Source organism: Phoca vitulina, unplaced genomic scaffold (assembly GCF_004348235.1).
Source record: "Phoca vitulina isolate PV1807 unplaced genomic scaffold, GSC_HSeal_1.0 scaffold22, whole genome shotgun sequence".
NCBI lineage: Eukaryota > Metazoa > Chordata > Mammalia > Carnivora > Phocidae > Phoca > Phoca vitulina.
In genome coordinates this window covers 32686535-32707290 of record NW_022589725.1, presented here as the reverse complement: position 1 = coordinate 32707290, position 20756 = coordinate 32686535, and the positions used below count along the sequence as shown (strand labels likewise).

General features: G+C 39.7%; 1 protein-coding gene and 1 pseudogene across 1 annotated transcript in view; one reads left to right on the top strand and one right to left on the bottom strand.

Annotated features, from left to right (window-relative positions):
- Positions 1 to 10850, bottom strand: part of XRN2 (5'-3' exoribonuclease 2) — a 91133-nt gene extending 80283 nt beyond the window's left edge. Inside the window, exon 1 of the mRNA XM_032419270.1 lies at positions 10675 to 10850. Coding sequence (XP_032275161.1) covers positions 10675 to 10749 — 75 coding nt within the window. The 5' untranslated portion in view covers positions 10750 to 10850. The remainder of the gene's footprint in view (positions 1 to 10674) is intronic.
- Positions 10851 to 15373: 4523 nt separating this feature from the next.
- Positions 15374 to 17134, top strand: LOC116641961 (annotated as a pseudogene).
- Positions 17135 to 20756: the final 3622 nt, after the last annotated feature.

Below are 20756 nucleotides of genomic sequence, written 5' to 3'. Positions count from 1 at the left end.
TAGCTGTAAATGTCTATATTAAGAAAGACCTCAAATCCATAACGTAACCGTGCATATATGCACCTTGAGACACTAGAAAAATAATAGCAAATTAAACTCAAAGCCAACAGAAGAAATGACATTAGAGGAAAAATGAAATAGAAAATAAAAAGATAAAGAGAAAAAACCTATGATACCAAAAAATTGGTTCTTTTAAAAGATCAACAAACCTTTAGTCACTTTGACCTAGAAAAAGAGAAGATTCAAATTACTAGAATCAGAAACAAAAGAGAGAACGTTACTGCCAACTTTACAGAAACAAAAAGGATCATAAATAGTACTCCAACAAATCAGATAACTTAGATGAAATGTACAATAGAAAAACAAGCTACAAAAATGACAAAAGAAATAATCTGAATAAACCTATATGAGGCAAAACCAGTCAAAAGAAAAAGAAAAAAGAAAAAACTACCCACAATTAAAAGCCCAAGCTTAGGGATGCCTGGGTGGCTCAGTTGGTTAAAAGCATCTGCCTTCAGCTGAGGTCATGATCCCAGGGTCTTGGGATCGAGTCCTACATTGGGCTCCCTGCTTCTCCCTCTGCCTGCTGCTCCCCCTGCTGTGCACACCCACTCTCTCTCTCTCCCTCTTCCTCTCTTGACAAATAAATAAAATCTTAATTAAAAAAGTAAAACCCAAACCTAAATGGTTTCTCCACTAAATTCTACCAAAGAATTAATACCAGCTCTTCACAAATTTTTCCAAAAAAAGGGAAGAAACACTTTCCAACACATTTTATGAGGCCAATATTATCCTGATAACCAAAACTAGACAAAGATATCACAAGAAAACAAAACTACAGACTCTTATGAACATGGATGTAAAAGTCCTCAGCAAAATACTAGCAAACTGAATCTGGCAATATATGAAAAGAATTATACAGCATGACCAAGGTAGGACTTATCCTAGCAATGCAAAGTTGGTTTAACAACAAAAAATCAATTAATGCAATACATAACATGAATAGAATGAAAGACAAAAATCACATGACCAACTCAATAGATATAGAAAAAGCATTTGAGAATATCCAACACCCTTTCATGATTAAAAACAAAAACCAAACAACTCAAAAATCTAGGAATGGAAGATAAGTGCCTTACATAAAGGGCATCTACAAAAAAAAACAGTTGACATCATACTTAATGGTGATGAAGTAGATGGTTTCCCTTTAAGGTCAGGAACAAGGCAAGGATGTCCACTCTTTGCCATTTCAATTCTAAACTGTCATGGAGGTTCTACCCAGGGCAATTAAGCAAGAAAAAGAAGTAAAAAGCATCTAGATTGTAAAGGAGGAAGTAAAACTCCTTATTTGCATGATGTGATCTCGTATATTAAAAATCCTAAGGAAGCCACTAAAAAATTATTAGAATGAGTTCAGCAAGGTTGCAGGATACAAGATCAATATAAAAAAAGCAATTTAATTTCTATACACTTGCAATGAACAATTCAAAAGTAAGAAAATAATTCCAGTCATAATAGTATCCTAAAACTAAAATTAATCAAAGAAATGTAAAATCTATACTCTGAAGTGGATTGTAAAATTCATATGCAATTGCAAGAAAGCCAGAATATAGAAAATAATCCTCAAAAAGAATAAACTAGAGGACTTATACTTCCGGATTTCAAAATTTACTACAAAGCAACAGTAATCAAGACACTATGGTACCAGTACCAGGATAAACATATAGATCAACAAAACAGAAATCAAAGACCAGAAATAAACCCATATACCTATAGTCAACTGCTTTTTAACAAGGTGTCAAGACCACTGAATTGGCAAAGAACACTTCTCAACAAATGGTGCTGTAACAATTGGATAGCCACACACCGAAGAATGAAGCTGGACTTAACCTCACACCGTATGCAAAACTTTACTCAAAATGGATCATACACCCACATTTAAGAGTTAGAAGTATAAAGCTCTCAGGAGAAAACACAGGCATAAATCTTCATGACTTTGGATTTGGCAAATGGATTCTCAGATGTGACACCAGAAGCACAAGCAACTAAAGAAAAAATAAATTAGATTTCATCATCAAAATTAAGAACTTCTTGCTTCAAAGGACACTGTCAAGAAAGTGGAAAGACAACCCAAAATAGGAAAAAAAAAATATCTGAAAGTCATATATCTTTTAAGGGGCTTGTATTCAGAATATATAATTTTAAAAACTCTTCCAATTCAATCAAAGGACAACCCAATTTAAAAACACGCAAAGTATATGAATAGACATTTCTCCAAAAAAGATATACAAATGGCCAATAAGCACATGAAAAAAGATGCTCAGTATAATTTAGTCCTAAGAGAAATGCAAATAAAAACTACAATGAGATATCAAGTTCACACCCATTAGGATGGCGAAAATAAAGTCAGGTAACAAGTGTTAGTGAGAATGTGGAGAAACTAAAACGCTGAAACCCTGCTGGTGGGAATTAAAATGCTGCAGCCACTTAGGAAAACAGTCTGGCAGTTCCTCAAATAATCAAACATAGAGTTACGCTATAATCCAGAATTCCCACTTCTAGGTATATACCTCGTAAATGAAAACAGGTCCACACAGAAACCTGTACGTGAATGTAGCACCATTACTCATACCAGTCAAAAGGTGGAAACAACCCAAAAGTCCATCAACATACAAATGGATAAACAAAATGTGGTATATCCACACAATGAAGCATTACTTAACCATAAAAAAGAAGCAAGTACTGATACATGCTATAACATGGACGTACCTTGAAAACATAATTTTTTTTGTTTTTAAGATTTTATGTATTTATTTGACAGAGACACAGCGAGAGAGGGAACACAAGCGGGGGAGTGGGAGAGGAGAAGCAGGCTTCCCGCGGAGCAGGGAGCCCAATGCGGGGCTCTATTCCAGGACCCCAGGATCATGACCTGAGCCAAAGGCAGACATCAATGACTGAGCCACCCAGGCGCCCCTGAAAACATAATGTTAAGTGAAAGAAGCCACCCAGAAAAAAACACAGACTATATGATTCCATTCACATGCAAGTCACAATAAAGAAATCTATAAAGACAGAAAGTAAACTAGTGGTTGCTTAGGGATACGAGTAGCAGGGGCAGGGGATAGTGGGTTGGTAGCTACAGCGTACAGGTTTCTTTCTGAGGTGATGAAAATCTTCTAAAACTGACTGTGGCGATGGTTGCCCACATCCATGAATATACAAGAAACTATTTAATTATAAATTTTAAATGGGTGAATTGTATGGTACATAAGTCATATATCTCAATAAAACTATCTAAAAATGTAGCAGCCATCTCCCCCAAAAATATTATGCTGAGCAAAAATGAATGCAGAATCAGGAACCAACAGCCTCCTTGTTCATTACTGTCCCTCCTCCCCCCCTTAGATTAGTGCCAGTCATAAAAAAAGTACTCAATCAAATAGAAGGAAGAGAGAAAAAAAAGCAGGGTAGGAAACCTGGATTTCACTACATAAAAACAGAGCACTATCTTACACTACACAATATTACCAAAAGTTAGACACAAATATATCCCCACTTTTACTTGAACATACAAACTCCTGAAACTTAATTTAGCAATAACATTCTGAAATATCAAGTGTCTGTACAAAGCAATGTTTGAAGCACTTAACTCGTATTAATTGATTTAATTCACACAACTACCCTGTGTGGCATATACACCACTGATCTTTATTATTCATGAATTCTATTATTTGCTAATTCACCTACTTACTAAAAATTTTTTGGTAACCCCCAAATCAGTATTTGCAGCACTCTCACAGTCATTCACAAACATGAGCAGAGCAGTGAAAAATTTGAGTCCACCAACATGAACACTCCCAGCTGAAGTCAAACAAGACGCCATTGCCTTGTTTCAGCTCTCACACTGAAATAACCAGAGGACAGAGACTGTAGGGAGCAGCGCAGTATAATGCAAGAAGCGCTAGTTCTTTAGAGTTTAGGAGAGTTTAAGGCATTTTTCTTTTTCTTTTTAAAAGATTTTTATTTATTTGACAGAGAGAGAGACACACACACACGGAGAGAGGACAAACAGGCGGAGCGGAAGGTAGAGGGAGAGGGAGAAGTAGGCTCCCTGCTCAGCAGAGACCCAGACATGGGGCTCTCGATCCCAGAACCCTGGGATCATGACCTGAGTCTAAGGCAGATGCTTAACCGACTGAGCCACCCATGCACGCCAAGGCATTTTTCTTAAGAATGGAAAGCTAATGAATGGAGGCCTATATAAGCCAAGGACACAAAGTGAAAACCTGATGGTTGAATGAATAAAGAGTAGTTAAATCAAAAGTAAAGATAAAATGAGGTAAAAAATAATCCAAAAGAAGTGGAAATGGAAACAATGAACAGATGAAACAGAAACCAGCTGATAAATTTAAATCTAACCATACCAACACTCACGTGAAATGTAAATGTCCTTAATGCCCTGCTTACAAAGTGGAGACTAGGAAAACAGTCTGGCAGTTCCTCAAAAGGTAAACAGAATTACCACAAGATCCAGCGATTCCACTAGGCATATACCCCAAGAGCTGAAAGCAGGGACCACTCATAGATATATACCCTAAGCATTGATATGAATACAGATAATTATACACCAATGTTGACAGCAGCATTATTCACAATAGTCAAAAGGTAAAAATAACCCAAGTGTCCAAACAAAATATGATATATATACACACACACAAAATGGGATATTATTAGCCTTAAAAAGGAATGAAATTCTGATACATGCAAACATGGTAAGTCTTGAAAACATTATGCTAAGCGATAATCCAGACACAAAATGACAAATATTATACGATTCCACTTACATTAGGTAACTAAAACAGGCAAATTCACAAGACAGAAAGTAAGAGAGGAGGGAGCACAGAGAATTATTGTTTAATGTGTAGAGTTTGTTTGGGACGATGAATAAGTTCTAGAAATGAATAATGGTAATGGTTTCACAATACTGTGTGTACTTAATAACACTGAATTCTACACTTAAAAATGGTTAAAATAGCAAATTTCATATTATGTGTATTCTGCCACAATAAAAAAGGGAAGAGATCATCAAACAGTATACAAAAACAAGACCTAACTCTATGCTGCCTATAAAAACACACACTTTAAATATAAAGACACAAAAAGAAATAGACCTAGTCAGAAGACCTGGCTATCTTAATATTGAACAAAACAGATTTCAGAACAAAGGGGCAGGGATACCAGGGATAAAAAAGATAATTTTTAAAAAGATTTTATTTATTTATTTGAGAGAGAGAGGGAAAGCATGAGTGGGGGAGGGGCAGAGGAAGAAGCAGAGAATCACAAGCAGATGAGGCGGGGCTCAATTCCACGATCAAGATCACGACCTGAGCTAAAACCAAGAGTCGGATGCTCAACTGAGTCACCCAGGAGCCCCCAAAAAGTTAATTTCTCAACGATAAAGGAGCATATTCTTCAAGAAGACATAATAATCCTAAGCATTTATGCACCTTATAAAAGAGCTACATAATGCAAGGAGCAAACACCAACAAAACTGAAACAAAAAACAGATGTAGCCAAATAATTATATATATAATAGATTTCCATACCCCTATCAGTAATTGATTAAAAAAACAAAATTAGTAAGTGTTGTTCAACTCTTCCACATCCTATCAACTAACATGATAACATTTACAAAACACTCCACCCAACAGCAGAACTTACATCTGTTTTAAGGCAAAACGACATTTACCAACACCATATTCTGGGCCATAAAACAAATCAGGTAAACTTTAAAAAGATTCAAATTATGCAGAGTATGTTCTCTGACAGTGAACTAAATTAGAAATCAGTAACAAAGTCTAAAATCCCCAATATTTGAAAATTAAGTAAGAGTTATAAATAACCAAAGGGCCAAAGAAGTCAAAAAGTCTATTAGAAAGTATTTGTTACTGAATAAAAATGAAAACACAACATGTCAATATTTGTGGGATGTAACTGACACAGTAGTAGCAGGCACTCCAAAACTACATGAGAAGAAACAATGTATCAAAGCAATGACCTCAGCTGCCATCTTAAGAAATGAGGACAAGAAAAGCAGCTAAACCCAGGGTGAGCTTAAGAAATAAATAACAAAAATAAGGGCAGAATTCAATAAAAAGCAGAAGAAACAACAGGAAAAAAAGATGAATGAAATCAAAAGCTAGTTCTTTGAGATCACTCTAGCCAGACTGATAATGAAACAAAAAAGAAAAATTAGTATCAGGAATGAGAAAGATGACATCACTACATTTTCTATTGAGAGCAAAAGGATAGTAAGGAATCCTACGAACAACCGTATGTCAACAAATTTGACTACCTAGATGAAATGGACAAAAATCAAAACACACAAACTCCTTAAAAAAAAAAAAAAAAGATAATCTGAATAGCTCTATGTTCACTTAAAGAAACTGAATTTGCTGGGGCGCCTGGGTGGCTCAGACGGTTAAGCATCTGCCTTCGGCTCAGGTCATCTTCTCCCTCTCCATCTGCCTGCCGCTCCCCCTGCTTGTACTCTCTGTCAAATAAAAAATTAAAATCTTTAAAAAAAAAAAAAAAAGGGAAGAAAAGAAACTGAATTTGTAGCTAAAGAATTCTCAAAAAACTTTAGGTTTAGATGGCTTCACTGGTGAATTCTACCAAATACTTAAGGAAGAAATAAAACCAATTTTACAAAAAGTTTCCCAGAAAACTAAGAGGGCATACACTTCACAACTCAATCTGACATCAAAATTACTCTGATACCAAAAGTGGACAAACACCTAAGAACACTGGAAGACAAATACCCTTTCTGAGCATAAAGGTAAAAATTCTCAAGAAAACTTTAGTCAATTGAATCTAACAATACATAAAAATAATATACCATGATCAAGTGGGATTTATCCAAGGAATGCAAGGTGGTTTAACAATTAAAAAAAAAAATCAATGTAGGGGCACCTGGATGGCTCAGGCAGTTAAGCAGTTGACTCTTGATTTTGGTTCAGGTCATGTTCTGATGGTTTTGAGATGGAGCCCCACGTTGGGCTCTGCACTAGGCATGAAGCCTGCTTAGGATTCCTTCTCTCCCTCTGCCCCTGCCCCCCTTTCTCCCTCTCCCTCTCTTAAAAAAAAGGGGGGGGGGCAAAAGATCTGAATAGACATCTCACTCAAGAAGATATATGGAAGGCAAATAAGCACCCAGAAAGATGCTCCACATCATTTGTCATTAGGGAAACGCAAATTAAAACCAAGAGATAAAAACTACATTGGAAGGACTAAAACTGAAAAAACTAACCATACCAGGTGTTGGCAAAGAAACAGAGCAACTAGAACTCTCATAAACTACTAGTGGCAATGCAAAATTGCACAACCACTTGGGAAAACAGTCTGGTAATCTTTCCTTTTGAAATTACCACATATCTACCATACAATTCAATCATTTCACTCCTAGGTATTTTCTCCAAAGAAATAAAAGCATACATCCACACAAAGGCTTGGACACCAATGTTCATAGTTGTTTTTTGGTTTTTTGGGTTTTTCTGATGGTCCAAACTGGAAGCAATCCAAATGTTCCTTAATCAGATGAATGAATAAACAAAATTTAATATATGCACAACATAGAAACTACTCAAAAATAAAAAGAAACAAACTTCTGCTACACGTAACATGAATAAACTTCAAAATAATTATTCTGAATTAAAGTAACTGAACCACGTTAAAAAAAAAAAGAATGCCTACTATGTAATTCCATTTATACACAATCGTAGAAAATAAAAACTTATCTATAGATTCAGAAATATACCAGCGGTTGATTAAAGATAGGCAACAGGGTGGGGCTTTAAGGGGAAATAACAAAGGGGCAGATGGAATGTTTTAGAGTATTGTTTATTATCTCCATTGTGGTGATGGTTTCATGAATGTACACATATGGCAGTATCTATTAAATTGTACACTTAAAATATGTGCAGTTTGGGGTAGGTCAATTACATCTCAATAACGCTGCAAAAGGGGAGTGGGGAAGGGAGAACAGAGAGAAATGAAAAATAAATCAATCAGAGGCCCAGTATCCAGAATTCAGAGGGCAGAGAAAAAGGTCAGGAAAAAAATCAAAGAACATTCTCTAGAACTGAAGAACACAAGTTTCCAGACTCAGTCAGCCAAGTACTGATCAAAATGAATTTAAATTTTTAAAAAACCTATATCTAAGTACATAATCATGAAAGCTTACACTACCAAGGTTATAAAGATCTTTAAAAAATTCAGAAAGAAAAATAGATCAACTACAAAAAGAATGAAAGCAGAAGAACACAGAAATTAAAGACCATGGTGTTCCACTGGCTCTGACATTAGCTGAGTGACCTTAAGTATATTACTTAACCCCTCTGTGCTTCAGTTTTCTCATCTCTAATAGTAATAATCATACGGTTATGAAGAATTAATAAATCTGTAAAATGCCTAGAACAACACTTGGTACATGCTAAACACTACATAAGTGTGTCGGTTAAATAAATAAATCACATTTACATTCAACTTCTCATCAACAACACTGGATGACAGAAGTCAAAAGAACAATGCTTTCAAAGTTTTAAGGGAAACGTATTTTCAAACTCAAAATACGTTTAGCTAATGACCATTCATGTGTACAAGGATACAACGGACTCAGAAAACTCATATCCCACACAGCACTTCTTAAGAATTCGACTGAAAATAAAAACCAAGGATTTAAGCCAAGAAAGATGATCAGAACACAGTACTTCCAACTGAAGAAAGAAATTGTTAAAAATCTCAAGAAACAGCTTTCCAGCAACCCTAAATAACCAGGTGTGACAGCAATAGAAGTAAAAAACCTCAAGAAGCAGTCTCCAAGAAGAAAGAGGACTTGATAGGCTGAGACAAGAGGGAGTTTGGAATGGGAACGACCTAAAGAGGAAAAGAAGAAAAGCAACACCAAGAAAAAGACAAAAGCAGCACATAACCTGAATCGGCATAGTGAGAATAACTGACAATACTATTTGATTTTTTCAGGTTTTATTTTTATTTTTTTTTTAAGATTTTATTTGAGAGAGAGAGACAGAACAAGCCGGGCGGGGGGGGGGGGGGTGGGGGGCGCGGCAGAGGGACAAGCAGACTCCCCGCTGAGCGCGTATCCCAACTCGTTGCTTGATCCCAGGACCCCAAGATCATGACCTGAGCTGAAATCAGACGCTTAACTGACTGAGCCACCCATGTGCCCCTAATTTTTTTAGCTTTTAAAACAAATCAGTATTGCCAACGCCCTGACAATTTAAATTTTGGATGCCAACAAGGGAAGAGTGTTGCTGACGAGCTGAGGTGAAGAGTAAGGGCAGCCGGAGTAGAAAAGCTAATACCTAAGCTTCGACAGTGAAAAGTCAAGTGATCTTTATATAGAAGATACAATAAAAAATAAAGGCACATTAAAATTATCAACTTTACCCTTAGAAAAAATAAAGATAGCGATGTACTATTATTAGGAGGATTGGTGTGTGTGTGGGGGGGGGAGATTGCATGAGCGACTAAATCCTCTTCTATCATAGCTAGAAATCCACAGCTAGACCCAAAACCAATAAATCAGGAATAAGCATGATATTCAGAAATAGAACCAAAACAGAAGTGGTTATCACTAGAAAGTAAAAATGGAATGGGATGTACGTTAAATTTGATAAAAGTTTTAAAAAACAAAGGAAATGAGCATTCAGTTTAACAGTTTCTCTTTCAGAAAAAAACAAGGAATACTGGGAATACCATCAAAACAAGGCTTTCAATTCCCCCCTTGGATAACAAATAAACAAAAATCAAGATCTCACCACCTTTACCAAAAGACATAAGTTTTCACAGTGACGGCTGGGTACTTCCTTCAAAAACGAAGGGGTGGGAGGCAAGATGTGACCCTGAACCTTCCCAATCCAAAAATTCTAATTAAGAGTACAAAATCGAACTTGGACTGAAAACACGGAAACGATAAATACAAAACTGAAGAATGGGCAAAAGTCTATATATGTATTAACAAACTAACAACAAAGTGTATTGTTCGAGTGCATCCAGGAATTCCGAAAATTTTAACAAGCAAGCTGTCCAACAGTAGGGGACCTAGACAAGGGGGCACTTATCAGACTTCTATCTTGCCCTAGACCGCTGCTTTTGCCGTCGAATCTAACTACAGCAACAAATGGCCTCTCGCACTGGGGTAAACAACAAAAAAGCTCGCCGCCGGGTATTACTTTATAAGGTTGTTAAAGTCCAGGATCAGCATCTGAGCAGCCCTAACCAACTAACTCTGTGGACGGGCCGGGAGTGGTTCAAAAGCCTAAGACTCTTCCGAAACCCAAACGCGCGGTGCCAGGAGGAAACAAAGCCGTGGGCGGGGCCTTCCCGTCCCGGAAAAAGCGGGCCAGGGAGGAACAGCCCTCAAGCGAGTTCGTACCCCTCTCGGCCCTCGCCCCGCCCCGCCCGCTTTCCCGGGCCCCGACTCCGGGTGCCGGCGCCCAACCGCGTGTCAGACCGCCGCTGTCCGCAGGCCGACAGGGCGGCGCGGGACCCAGCACGGTGACCCCGGGGCTGGAGGCGGGCGCCGAGGGCCGCGGCCTAAATGCGCCCGAGCACCGGGCTTTAGCCGGCGGCCGTGAGGCGGCTCCTCACCTTCTCTTCCACGCAGTTGACAATGATGGACGGGTACTTGCGGCTGAGCCAGCGAAAGAAAGCCGGGACTCCCATTGCGGCTGCCCAGCTGGAGGAAGTGGCCCGGCGGGCGGACGAACGTAACAAGAGGCGAGCAGGAGCGGCGGCCGCGGGCACCGGCACTTCCTCCCACGTGCGCGCCGGCGACGGGAAGTGACGTCACGACTGCGCCGCCGGGGACGTCGACCGGCCGAGGGGCGGGGGCGGGGTTCTGCTGCGGACGAAGTGGGGAGGGCTGGCGGGGCCTGGCATGGCGTGCTCGTTGTAGGTGGGGCCAGACTCAGAGTCCGTGCTCCTGCGCGTCTGAGTCGTGTGGGTCCCCGAGCTATGCCTTCGCCGCAGCTTACCCGGGGTAGCGGAATCCCGGCGCTCCGCAGGTCCCCGGGGAGCTCTTTGTAGGTTTATCACTGTTTCTCACCTGTCTCAATTCACAAAATCAGAGCATGTTTAGAATGGGTTTAGCCACTCGTTAGCTCTGTTTCCTGGTTTCTCCCGGTTTTGTGGCACTGTACGTATCTGGTCTATTAAAAGGAGTACTTTTAAATATTTTGCCCTCACGATGTTTGGTTTGCATAACGAGTTCACTATGAATACTTAAAAAATGGAATCTAGCCGGCGTTTAGCATTTAATTCAAATTTCCAGCTACATTTATGAGTATAATCGCCGATGTCTAGCGGGTTTTTTGAGCCTTTATTATGTGTGAAAGCATTGGCTAAGGGATTATCTCATTTAATCGTCACTTGAGCCTTAAGGTACCATTACATCTTTATGTAACATATGAGAAAGTCAAGTTGTAGGGGGATTTACTCACTTGTTTATTCACACAGCTTGTGTTTCAGTCCAACTAAAGATCATTTAATCCTCTATCCTTGCACTAAAAGGATGCTTTTATCCTTTGTTTTGTGGTGGCTTCAAATATATTTTCCCAGAGTATAAAAAGAGAGGTCTGGAAGAGGATGTATTTATGTCCATTTGCTCAAGCTTGGAAGTCTCTCTCCCTGGAATCCCTTCTTGGCTTGACAAATCACACTCAATCCTAAAGGCTCACCTCAAGAGGCTTCTGAAGTATTTCTCCTCGCTACCTGGCATGCAATATTCATTGCCCCCTCCTCTGTGATCTGATGCCATTTTGCTTAAACTTGTGGAAATTAGAGAAATTGTTATCCAATATTTTACTTAAGGGCAGCTGAAATTATTTTTTTTAATTTTTATTGTTATGTTAATCACCATACATTACATCATTAGTTTTTGATGTAGTGTTCCATGATTCATTGTTTGTGTATAACACCCAGAGCTCCATGCAGAACGTGCCCTCTTTAATACCCTTCACCAGGCTAACCCATCCTCCCACCCCCCTCCCCTCTAGAACCCTCAGTTTGTTTTTCAGAGTCCATTGTCTCTCATGGTTCATCTCCCCCTCTGATTTTCCCCTAAGGGCAGCTGAAATTATTAAAGTCTAAGGTGAAACCCCTCATTTCTCCTGGAAACAGCTCCTCCTCCTCAAGTATTTGGTTTCCTTGGGAGGTGCTGTGTTCTTATATGAACACACACACATCATATGGGGGGTTGGACAGCTGGGTAAGTTAGGTCACTAAGAGTCCTTGCCCAGCATTTTTGAACTTTGAACCATAAGGAAGCTAAGGTACCCCTCCCAGATGGTTGAAACCTGAAAGATAAGAATGGGATTTGTTTCCAGGCTGCAAAGAAAGAAGCAGATTTTAGTTCCTGGTTTTTTTTTTTTTAAGTGGTTTTTTTTTTTAAGATTATTTATTTATTTGAGAGAGAGACAGACAGACAGAATGAGAGAGAGAGAGAGAACACAAGCGGGTGAGGAGCAGGAAGAGAAGCAGACTCCCCTCCGAGCAGGGAGCCCACCATGGGGCTCGATTCCGGGACTCCAGGATCATGACCCAAGTTGAAGGCAGACACCTAACCGACAAAGCCACCCAGGCGCCTCCCGGTGGTTTTTGAGTACAGCTAAATCCCTCTTCCTGCAGTTTGGTTGCTAAACCTGTCCTTTAATTCCACGAACCAATAAATTCTTCTTTTGCCCTAAGCTGGTTTGGGCTAAGTTCCTATCCCTTGCAAAGGAAATGGGACAAACAAACCAGTAATGGCATTTGAGAAGTACACAACTAATTCACTGGGTGCTAAAATTGCTTTGCATGAAAGAGGTACAAAAATTGAAATTTTGGGCAGAAAAAGGGAGGGTAAAAGGCAGAGAGGAGAGGGAACCTGAAATGTGGGAGGAGGATATGAGCTGTGTTCTGAGATACCTTTCTCAGCCCAGGGTTTCCAGTAAAATATACCAAACTCAGTCTGGGTGTCAGTTTTGTTTAAATCAAAAAAGAGGATGAGTCTCATGTTGGGGTCACTGTTGTCTAAAACCGTAGGGCTAGGCAACATAGCAGAGCTCTAGAAGCAGAAGTGAGGAGAATTTATAAGCATTGGAAATAAAACATTTTTGCCTAGACTTGTGGGCAGAGAAAGGCCTCCAGCTGACATCTGGATTATATTAGTGTGAAGAATAATATGAAATATATAGAAACCAGTGTTTTAAAACATTCATAAATTTATGTTAAAGTTCTATTAATATTGTAATTATAGAAAAGAATCTTTGAGAAATTTTTGCCTACTATTTCTCTCTGGATTACCAAGTGCTTCCTTTCCCTCATTGTCTTTATAGAATATTGTGAATAACATGAAATGTTTGAAATAATAGTTGTGATGGTTGATTTTATGTGTCAGTTTGACTGGGCCACAGAATGCCCAGATATTTGGTAAAATTTTATTCTGGGTCTTTTTGTGAGGGTGTTTGCATATGAAATTAGCATCTTAATTGGTAGAGTAAAGCAGATTGTCCTCCATAATGTGAGTAGGCCTCATCAAATCAGTTGAAGGCCTGAATAGAACAAAAAGACCAGCCTCCCTGAGCAAGAGGGATTTCACCAGCAGACTGCCTTCAGATTCCATCTGCACCATCCGCTTTCCTGGGTCTCCACGCTGCCAGCCTTTGGACTGGAACTGCACCCCCCTCCCCCACACTGTCCTAGGTCCTGGGTTATCCAGCTCACACTGCAGATTTGGACTCAACAGTCTCCCTAATTGCATGAGCCAATTCCTTATTTTATATATATATAAATATATATATATATATATTTCTATTTCTCTGGAGAATCTTGACTAATACAGATTCTGGTACCAGGAGTGGTTCTAGAGGACTAGAATCTTAAGGATGAATTTTCTGAATTGGTTTTGGGGCTTCTGGAATTGGCTGTCTAATCTGATTAGATTTGAAGACACTAATGACTGTTTCCTGTAGTAAAGAGAGCACTGATAGTCCACAGCATGACCTGGCAAAATATCACCATTGGGTATCCTAATCCACCTAATTAACTTGTAAGAAGCAAGGATCTGGGTGACCATGTATATGGTACTTCAAACATTTTTGTCAAACCAAAAAATAGATAATGAGATTGGCTGATTGCCCCTAACATCACTGAGCAAAGTAGGGGAAGAAAAGGATGAGCTCAGGGATTCAATTTCCCAACTCAAGCATCACATAAATGACTTAATAGTGTCTATCTGCCCTGGAAGAGACCTTTATCACCTACAGCAGGGCTGAGATTGCTGAGAGCCAAACTCAGAACCTCATTGTGGAAGTGGCTGACCTTCAACACACATTGAATGCTCAGCCTCACAGGTGTCTGCTATTAAGGTAAAGGCACTGATTGGGAAGGAATGAGATCCTGGACATTGGAATGGGGACATGTGAGAAAACTGATGGAGTTGGGGGCCTTAAGACTGCTAATTCTGATTTGTCTTTGCCAGTAGAAACAGCCTCTCTATTCCCACCTGCGGGGATTTAATCTGCATTACCTGCAGAAAGTGTAATGGCTTCTCCTCTGGCAGTTGCCCTGAAAGACAATACTGATTCTCCGCAGGACCTACTCTTACCACCCCTCTTTGCTTCTAGGCAATGTCTTAGTCTGTTTGGGCTGTCATAACAAAATACCATAGACTGGACGGTTTATAAACACTAGAAATTGATTTCTCACAGCTCTGGAAGTTGGGAAGTCCAAGATCAAGGAGCTAGCAGGTTCAGTGTCAGGTGAGGACCTGCTTCCTCATTGACAGTCCTCTTCTCACTGTAAGAAGAGGTGAGAGATCTCTTTAAGGTCTCTTTTATAAGGGCACTAATCCCATTCATGAGTAGCCACACCTCCCAAAGGCCCCGCCTCCTAATATCATCACCTTGGGGGGTAGGATTTCAACATAGGAATTTGTGGGGAGCACAAACATTCATTCTAACTATAGCAACCTGTAATTAAACGCAAGTCCCAGCAGGCCACTAAAAGTGAGGTGCAAAATGTGACCCATGAGGTGCACTACCTTCCAAAAGAACTGCTTGAGTTTTCTAATTTATAGACACAGAAATCCAGAGAGTATGTGTAGGAATGGATATTAAGTGTGTGAAATAATGGTAGAAGAAACCTCAAGTTGGGTCAGGCCACATTTATTGAGATGGGCACACTGAGCAGGGATTCTGTATTGAATGTTGCAGCTTGGGTGGGGGGGGGGTGTTAAAAAGGACTCTGACAGTTTGTTTGGTTGGCTAAAACATGGATAAAAAGATGGCCCACTGTAAGTGAGTTAGAAATGCTGGACCTGCTTTGGTTTAATGTAAAAGAAGAGAAAACTCAGGCCTGGTTTACAGATGGTTCTGCCTAATATGCAAGCACCACCCAACAGTGGACAGCTGCAGCACTACAGCCCCTTTCTGGGACATCCTGAAGGACATTGGTGAAGGGAATCTTTCCAGTGGACAGAACTTTGAGCAGTACACTTGGTTGTTCATTTTGCTTGGAAGGAGAAATGGCAGATGTGCATTTATATACTGATTCATGGACTGTGGCCAATGGTTTTGCTGGGATCAAGGACTTGGAAGGAACACAAGTTGAAAATTGGTGAAAAGGAAGTCTGGGGAAGAGGTATGTAAATTGATCTCTCTGAGTTGGTGAAAAACATGAAGATATTTGTGTGCCATGTCAATGCCCACCAAAGGGTGACCTCAGCAGAGGAGGATTTCAATAATCAATTGGATAGGATGACCCATTCTGTAGAAAACAGCCTCTTTCAAAGCCATCACTTTCATTGCCCAGTGGGCTCATGAACAAAGTGGCAAATGGAGGCAGGGATGGAGGTTATGCATGGACTCAGCAACATCAACTTCCACTCTCCAAAGTCAACCTGGCTACAGCTGTGCTGAGTGCCCAATTTGCCAGCAGCAGAGACCAGCACAGAGTCCCAGTACGCTACCATTCTCAGGAAGCATCACCCAGCTACCTGGTGGTGGGTTGATTACATTGGGCCACTTTCATCATGGAAGGGGCAGCATTTTGTTCCTAATGGAACAGACACACCTGGATATGGATTTGCCTTCCATTCACATAATGCACCTACCAAAACTACCATCCATGGACTTACAGAAGGACTTATCCACCATTATAGTATTTCAAATAGCATTGCTTCTGATCAAGGAACTCACTTCATATCAATGAAGTGCTGCAGTGGCCTATGCTCATGAAACTCACTGGTCTTTCCATGTTCTCTACCATCCTGAGGCAGCTGGCTTGATAGAACAGTAGAATGACTTTTTGAAACTCTGCTACAGTATCAGGTGGCAATCAGTACCTTACAGGACTGGGACAAGGCTCTCCAGGAGCTGTATATGCCCTGAAACAGGATTCAATATATGATGCTACTTCTCCCATAGCCAAGACTCGCTAGTCCAGGAATCAAGGGGTGGAAATAGGAAATGGCACCACTCACTATTACCCATAGTGACCCACTAGCAAAAATTGTGCCTCCTGTTTTTGTGACCTTATACCCTGCTGACGGACAGGTCTTAGTTCCAAAGCAAGGAATGCTTCCACCAGGATACACGGCAATGATTCCACTGAACCAGAAGTTAAGACTGCCACCAGGTCATTTTAAACTCAGGCAGAGAAGGGAGTTACTGTGATGGACCATGACTACCAGGGTAAATGGGACTGCTACTCCATGGTGGAGGTAAGAAAGGGTATGCTCAGAATATAGGAGACCTCTTGGGGCATTTCTTAGTATCAGCACACCTTGTGAATGAAAGTCAGTGGAAAATCACAACCCAATTCAGGCAGGACTGCTAAAGGCCGAGACCCTTCAGAAGGGAAGGTTTTAGTCACCCCACCAAGTAAAGAACCAAGACCAACTGACATATTTGATGAAGGCAAAGGAAATACTGAGTGGGTAGTGGAAGCAGGTAGTTACGAATATCAACTATCCAGAAATGAGAACTGTAATTGTTGTATTTCCTCCTTATTTTGTTATGAATGTTTTTGTGTCTATAATATCTTTGTCTTCTCACTTCTTTTCATGTAACATAAAATGCATTGACTGTATAACATAATATTTAAGTATTGTTAATTTTATATAGTAGTATTTAAGTTATGGGGTATCTAGAAGAGTAAATATGACCCAAGGATTTTGCATCCTCTTCTGGTTAAAGGGTTAGTAAGGTTTTGGTTGTATGCAGGATAGTTGGATCATGTTAGGACAAGTATGAACTTATTATTGTGTTTTTTTTTGAAGATGCATATGCATGGACCTGCACATGTATAAACACTTGAAAAATGACAGAGGTTGCATTGGAGAGAAGTGGGGAAAGGATACTTTTAAAAATAATGTTGATAGAGGGGCACCTGGGTGGCTCAGTCAGTTAAGTCTCCGACTCTTGATTTCAGCTCAGGTCATGATTTCAGGGTTGTGAGATCGAGCCCTGCATCAGGCTTCGTGTTCAGCGGGAAGTCTGGTGGAGATTCTCTCTCTCTCTCTCTGTACCTCCCTACCTCTCGCTCTCTAAAATAAATAAATAAATCTTTAAAAATAATGATGCTATAATAATTCTTTATCTATATGGAAAAAATGAAATTGGATATCCTACCAAAAACTAAAAAAAACAAAAACAAAAACAAAACACACAAAACCCCAGTTAGATTATAATCCTAAATATGAAAGGAAAAATTAGAAAAATTTTAATATAGGAAAATATCTTTATGACATCTGGATGGGGGAGATATAAAAAACACTAACCATAAAGGGAAAGACATAAAACTGACTACACTATAGTTAAGAACTCTGTACTCCCAAAACATGATAAAGGCAATAAAAAGACAAACCCACCAGAAAATTAGGAAAGATCATTGCAACACTTATAACTGATGAAGCACTAACATGTAGAATATTTAAGGAACTCTTACAAATCTATTAGAACAAGGCATAAGACCCAACACAAAATTCAGATAAATGTTTGAACCAGTGTTTCCCAAAGGGGAACTCTAATTGGCCAAGTTATGTGAAAAAGTGCTCAGTCTCACAGGCAATCAGATAATTGCAAATTAAAGCCCCGTGAGATATCATTATGCATCTATTAGATTGGCAAAAATTAGAAAGTCTCACTATACCAAGTTTAGTAAGAATGTAAATTGGTAGAATCTCTTGGAAAAGAATTCCATGTTATTGACTAAAGTTGAAGATACACAACCTCTACTGTCCAGCAGTTTAGTCCTGGAGGAATGTGAGACTATGCTTAGCACCAGTGTTCAGGCTAGCTTAAAGCTGGAACCCACCCTAACTTCTTCAACAGTAGAAGAGATAAATAAGTTGTAATTCTACAAGTGGAATACTCTACAGCAATGAAAAAGAGTGAACTGGAGCCTCACAAGAAAATATGGATCCTGATTTGCTTCACAGTTTCAAGCATGCATGGTAGGGTCTGAATGTTACTTGTCTTTTGCATTTTTCTTAGCACTTAACTACTGTTACTCAAACATTTCTTTGGCAAACATTTGTTGACTATCTACTGTGTGCCATTAGGAGGGCAAAGATAATTTTCTAAAAGGAAGGTGGGGGAGACAGAAGAGATTACATTACCTGGCTATTTCTCCAGGTCCTCCTTCACCACCATCATTGCTCTTCCCCATGCCAGGCATTCTTCCCAGCTTCCCCATCTCCCCACCTCCAGCTCCAAGGGGCTCATTGACTCCTCTTTCCAGATAACTTGGCCTTGCTCCAGCTTCTCTGACAAGATGCTCAGAAAAGCAGGAGACTTAATTTTTTTTGAAATATGACAACTTTCCATTCTTTTGTATAAAGACCATCAACTGTTGAAAAAGAGTTGCCCTTCTTAAGCCATATTATGAAAAGTCCAGTGTTCTCTTACAATATTTCAGTAAAAAATTTAGCTTCTAGAAAAATCCAGATTGAAATGGTTTAACAAAAGAGAAATGTTCTGTTCCAATTTTATCCAGTTTAATACCTCTGCAAGATTCTGTTAAAGTGACCATAGTCATATCATTTCCTCTTTATCTTTTAGTGACAATATTTTGTCTTTATGTGGTACACATTTCAGAAAACATCTTTGCACCCTTGGACCTAGAATGGGGATCAGGACATGGCCCCCCATTGGAGTTGAAATATTTGCTGACATGGACTCAGTTCAATCCTAAAATGAACCTTGGTCTGTTAAGAGTCTTTGTGGATTTGGAATCAGAGAAACTTAGGGTCTAGTCCTGGGGTCTTGAGTGTGATGGTTGATTTATGCATTAACTTGGTTGGGCCACGGTGCGCAGATATTTGGTCAAACATTATTCTAGATGTTTCTCTGAGGATTTTTTTTTAAAAGATTAACATTTAAGTAGGTAGACTTTGAATAAAGCAGGTTCCTCTCCACGGTGTGAGTGGACCTTATCCAGTCAGTTCAAGGTCTTAAGAGAACAAAGACAGACTCCATTTGAGCAAGAAAGAATTCTGCCAGCGGAATGCCTTCAGACTTGAACTGCACCTCTTTCCTGAGTCTTCAGCCTGCCAGCCTCCCTCATCAGATTTTGGACTTGCCAAGCTCCACAACTGTGTGAGCCAATTCCTGAGAGTAAATCAGTCTTTTTCTCTCTGTCTTTCTCTTACTGTTTCTCTCTCTCTCTCTCTTTCTCTCTCACCCTGTTGGTTCTATTTCTCTGGAGAACCATGACTAATATATTGGCCAAGCTGCCTCAGTTTTCTACACCTTAGTTTTCCCAACTGTAAAATCAGGATTACATACTTCACAGGAATTCTGTGAAGATTCAGTGATATAACACTCAGAGCACAGCCCAAAACATGTTAAGCACCCAGCAAGTGTTAGTCATTGAATGGTTATCTGTTGGGTTTTTTCCTTGAAGAAGCCTATCAATTTTATTCTCAAGTTCCTCTTAAAAGATTTTGGATGAAATGGAGGCCTTCCTGGAAACCTATAAGCTGCCAAGACTGAAACAGGAAGAAATTGACAACCTGAATAGGCCAATAACCAGTAATGAGATTGAAGCAGTGATCGAAAACCTTCCAAAAAACAAGAGTCCAGGGCCTGATGGATTCCCTGGGGAATTCTACCAAACATTCAAAGAAGAAATAATACCTATTCTACTGAAGCTGTTTCAAAAAATAGAAACAGAAGGAAAACTCCCAAACTCATTCTATGAGGCCAGCATTACCTTAATCCCCAACACAGGCAAAGACCCCATCAAAAAGGAGAATTTCAGACCCATACCCCTTATGAATATGGATTCCAAAATCCTCAACAAAATCCTAGCTAATAGGATCCAACAATACATTAAAAGGATCATCCATCACGACCAAGTGGGATTTATCCCCTGGAGGCAAGGGTGGTTCAACATTCGCAAATCAATCAATGTGATAGATCACATTATTAAGAGGAAGGAGAAGAACCATACGGTCCTCTCAATTGATGCAGAAAAAGCATTTGACAAAATACAACATCCTCTCCTGATTAAAACTCTTCAGAGTATAGGGATAGAGGGAACATTCCTCAAGTTCATAAAATCCATCTATGAAAAACCCACGGCGAATATCATCCTCAATGGGGAAAAGCTGAGAGCCTTTCCCTTAAGATCAGGAACACGTCAAGGGTGCCCACTCTCCACTATTGTTCAACATAGTACTAGAAGTC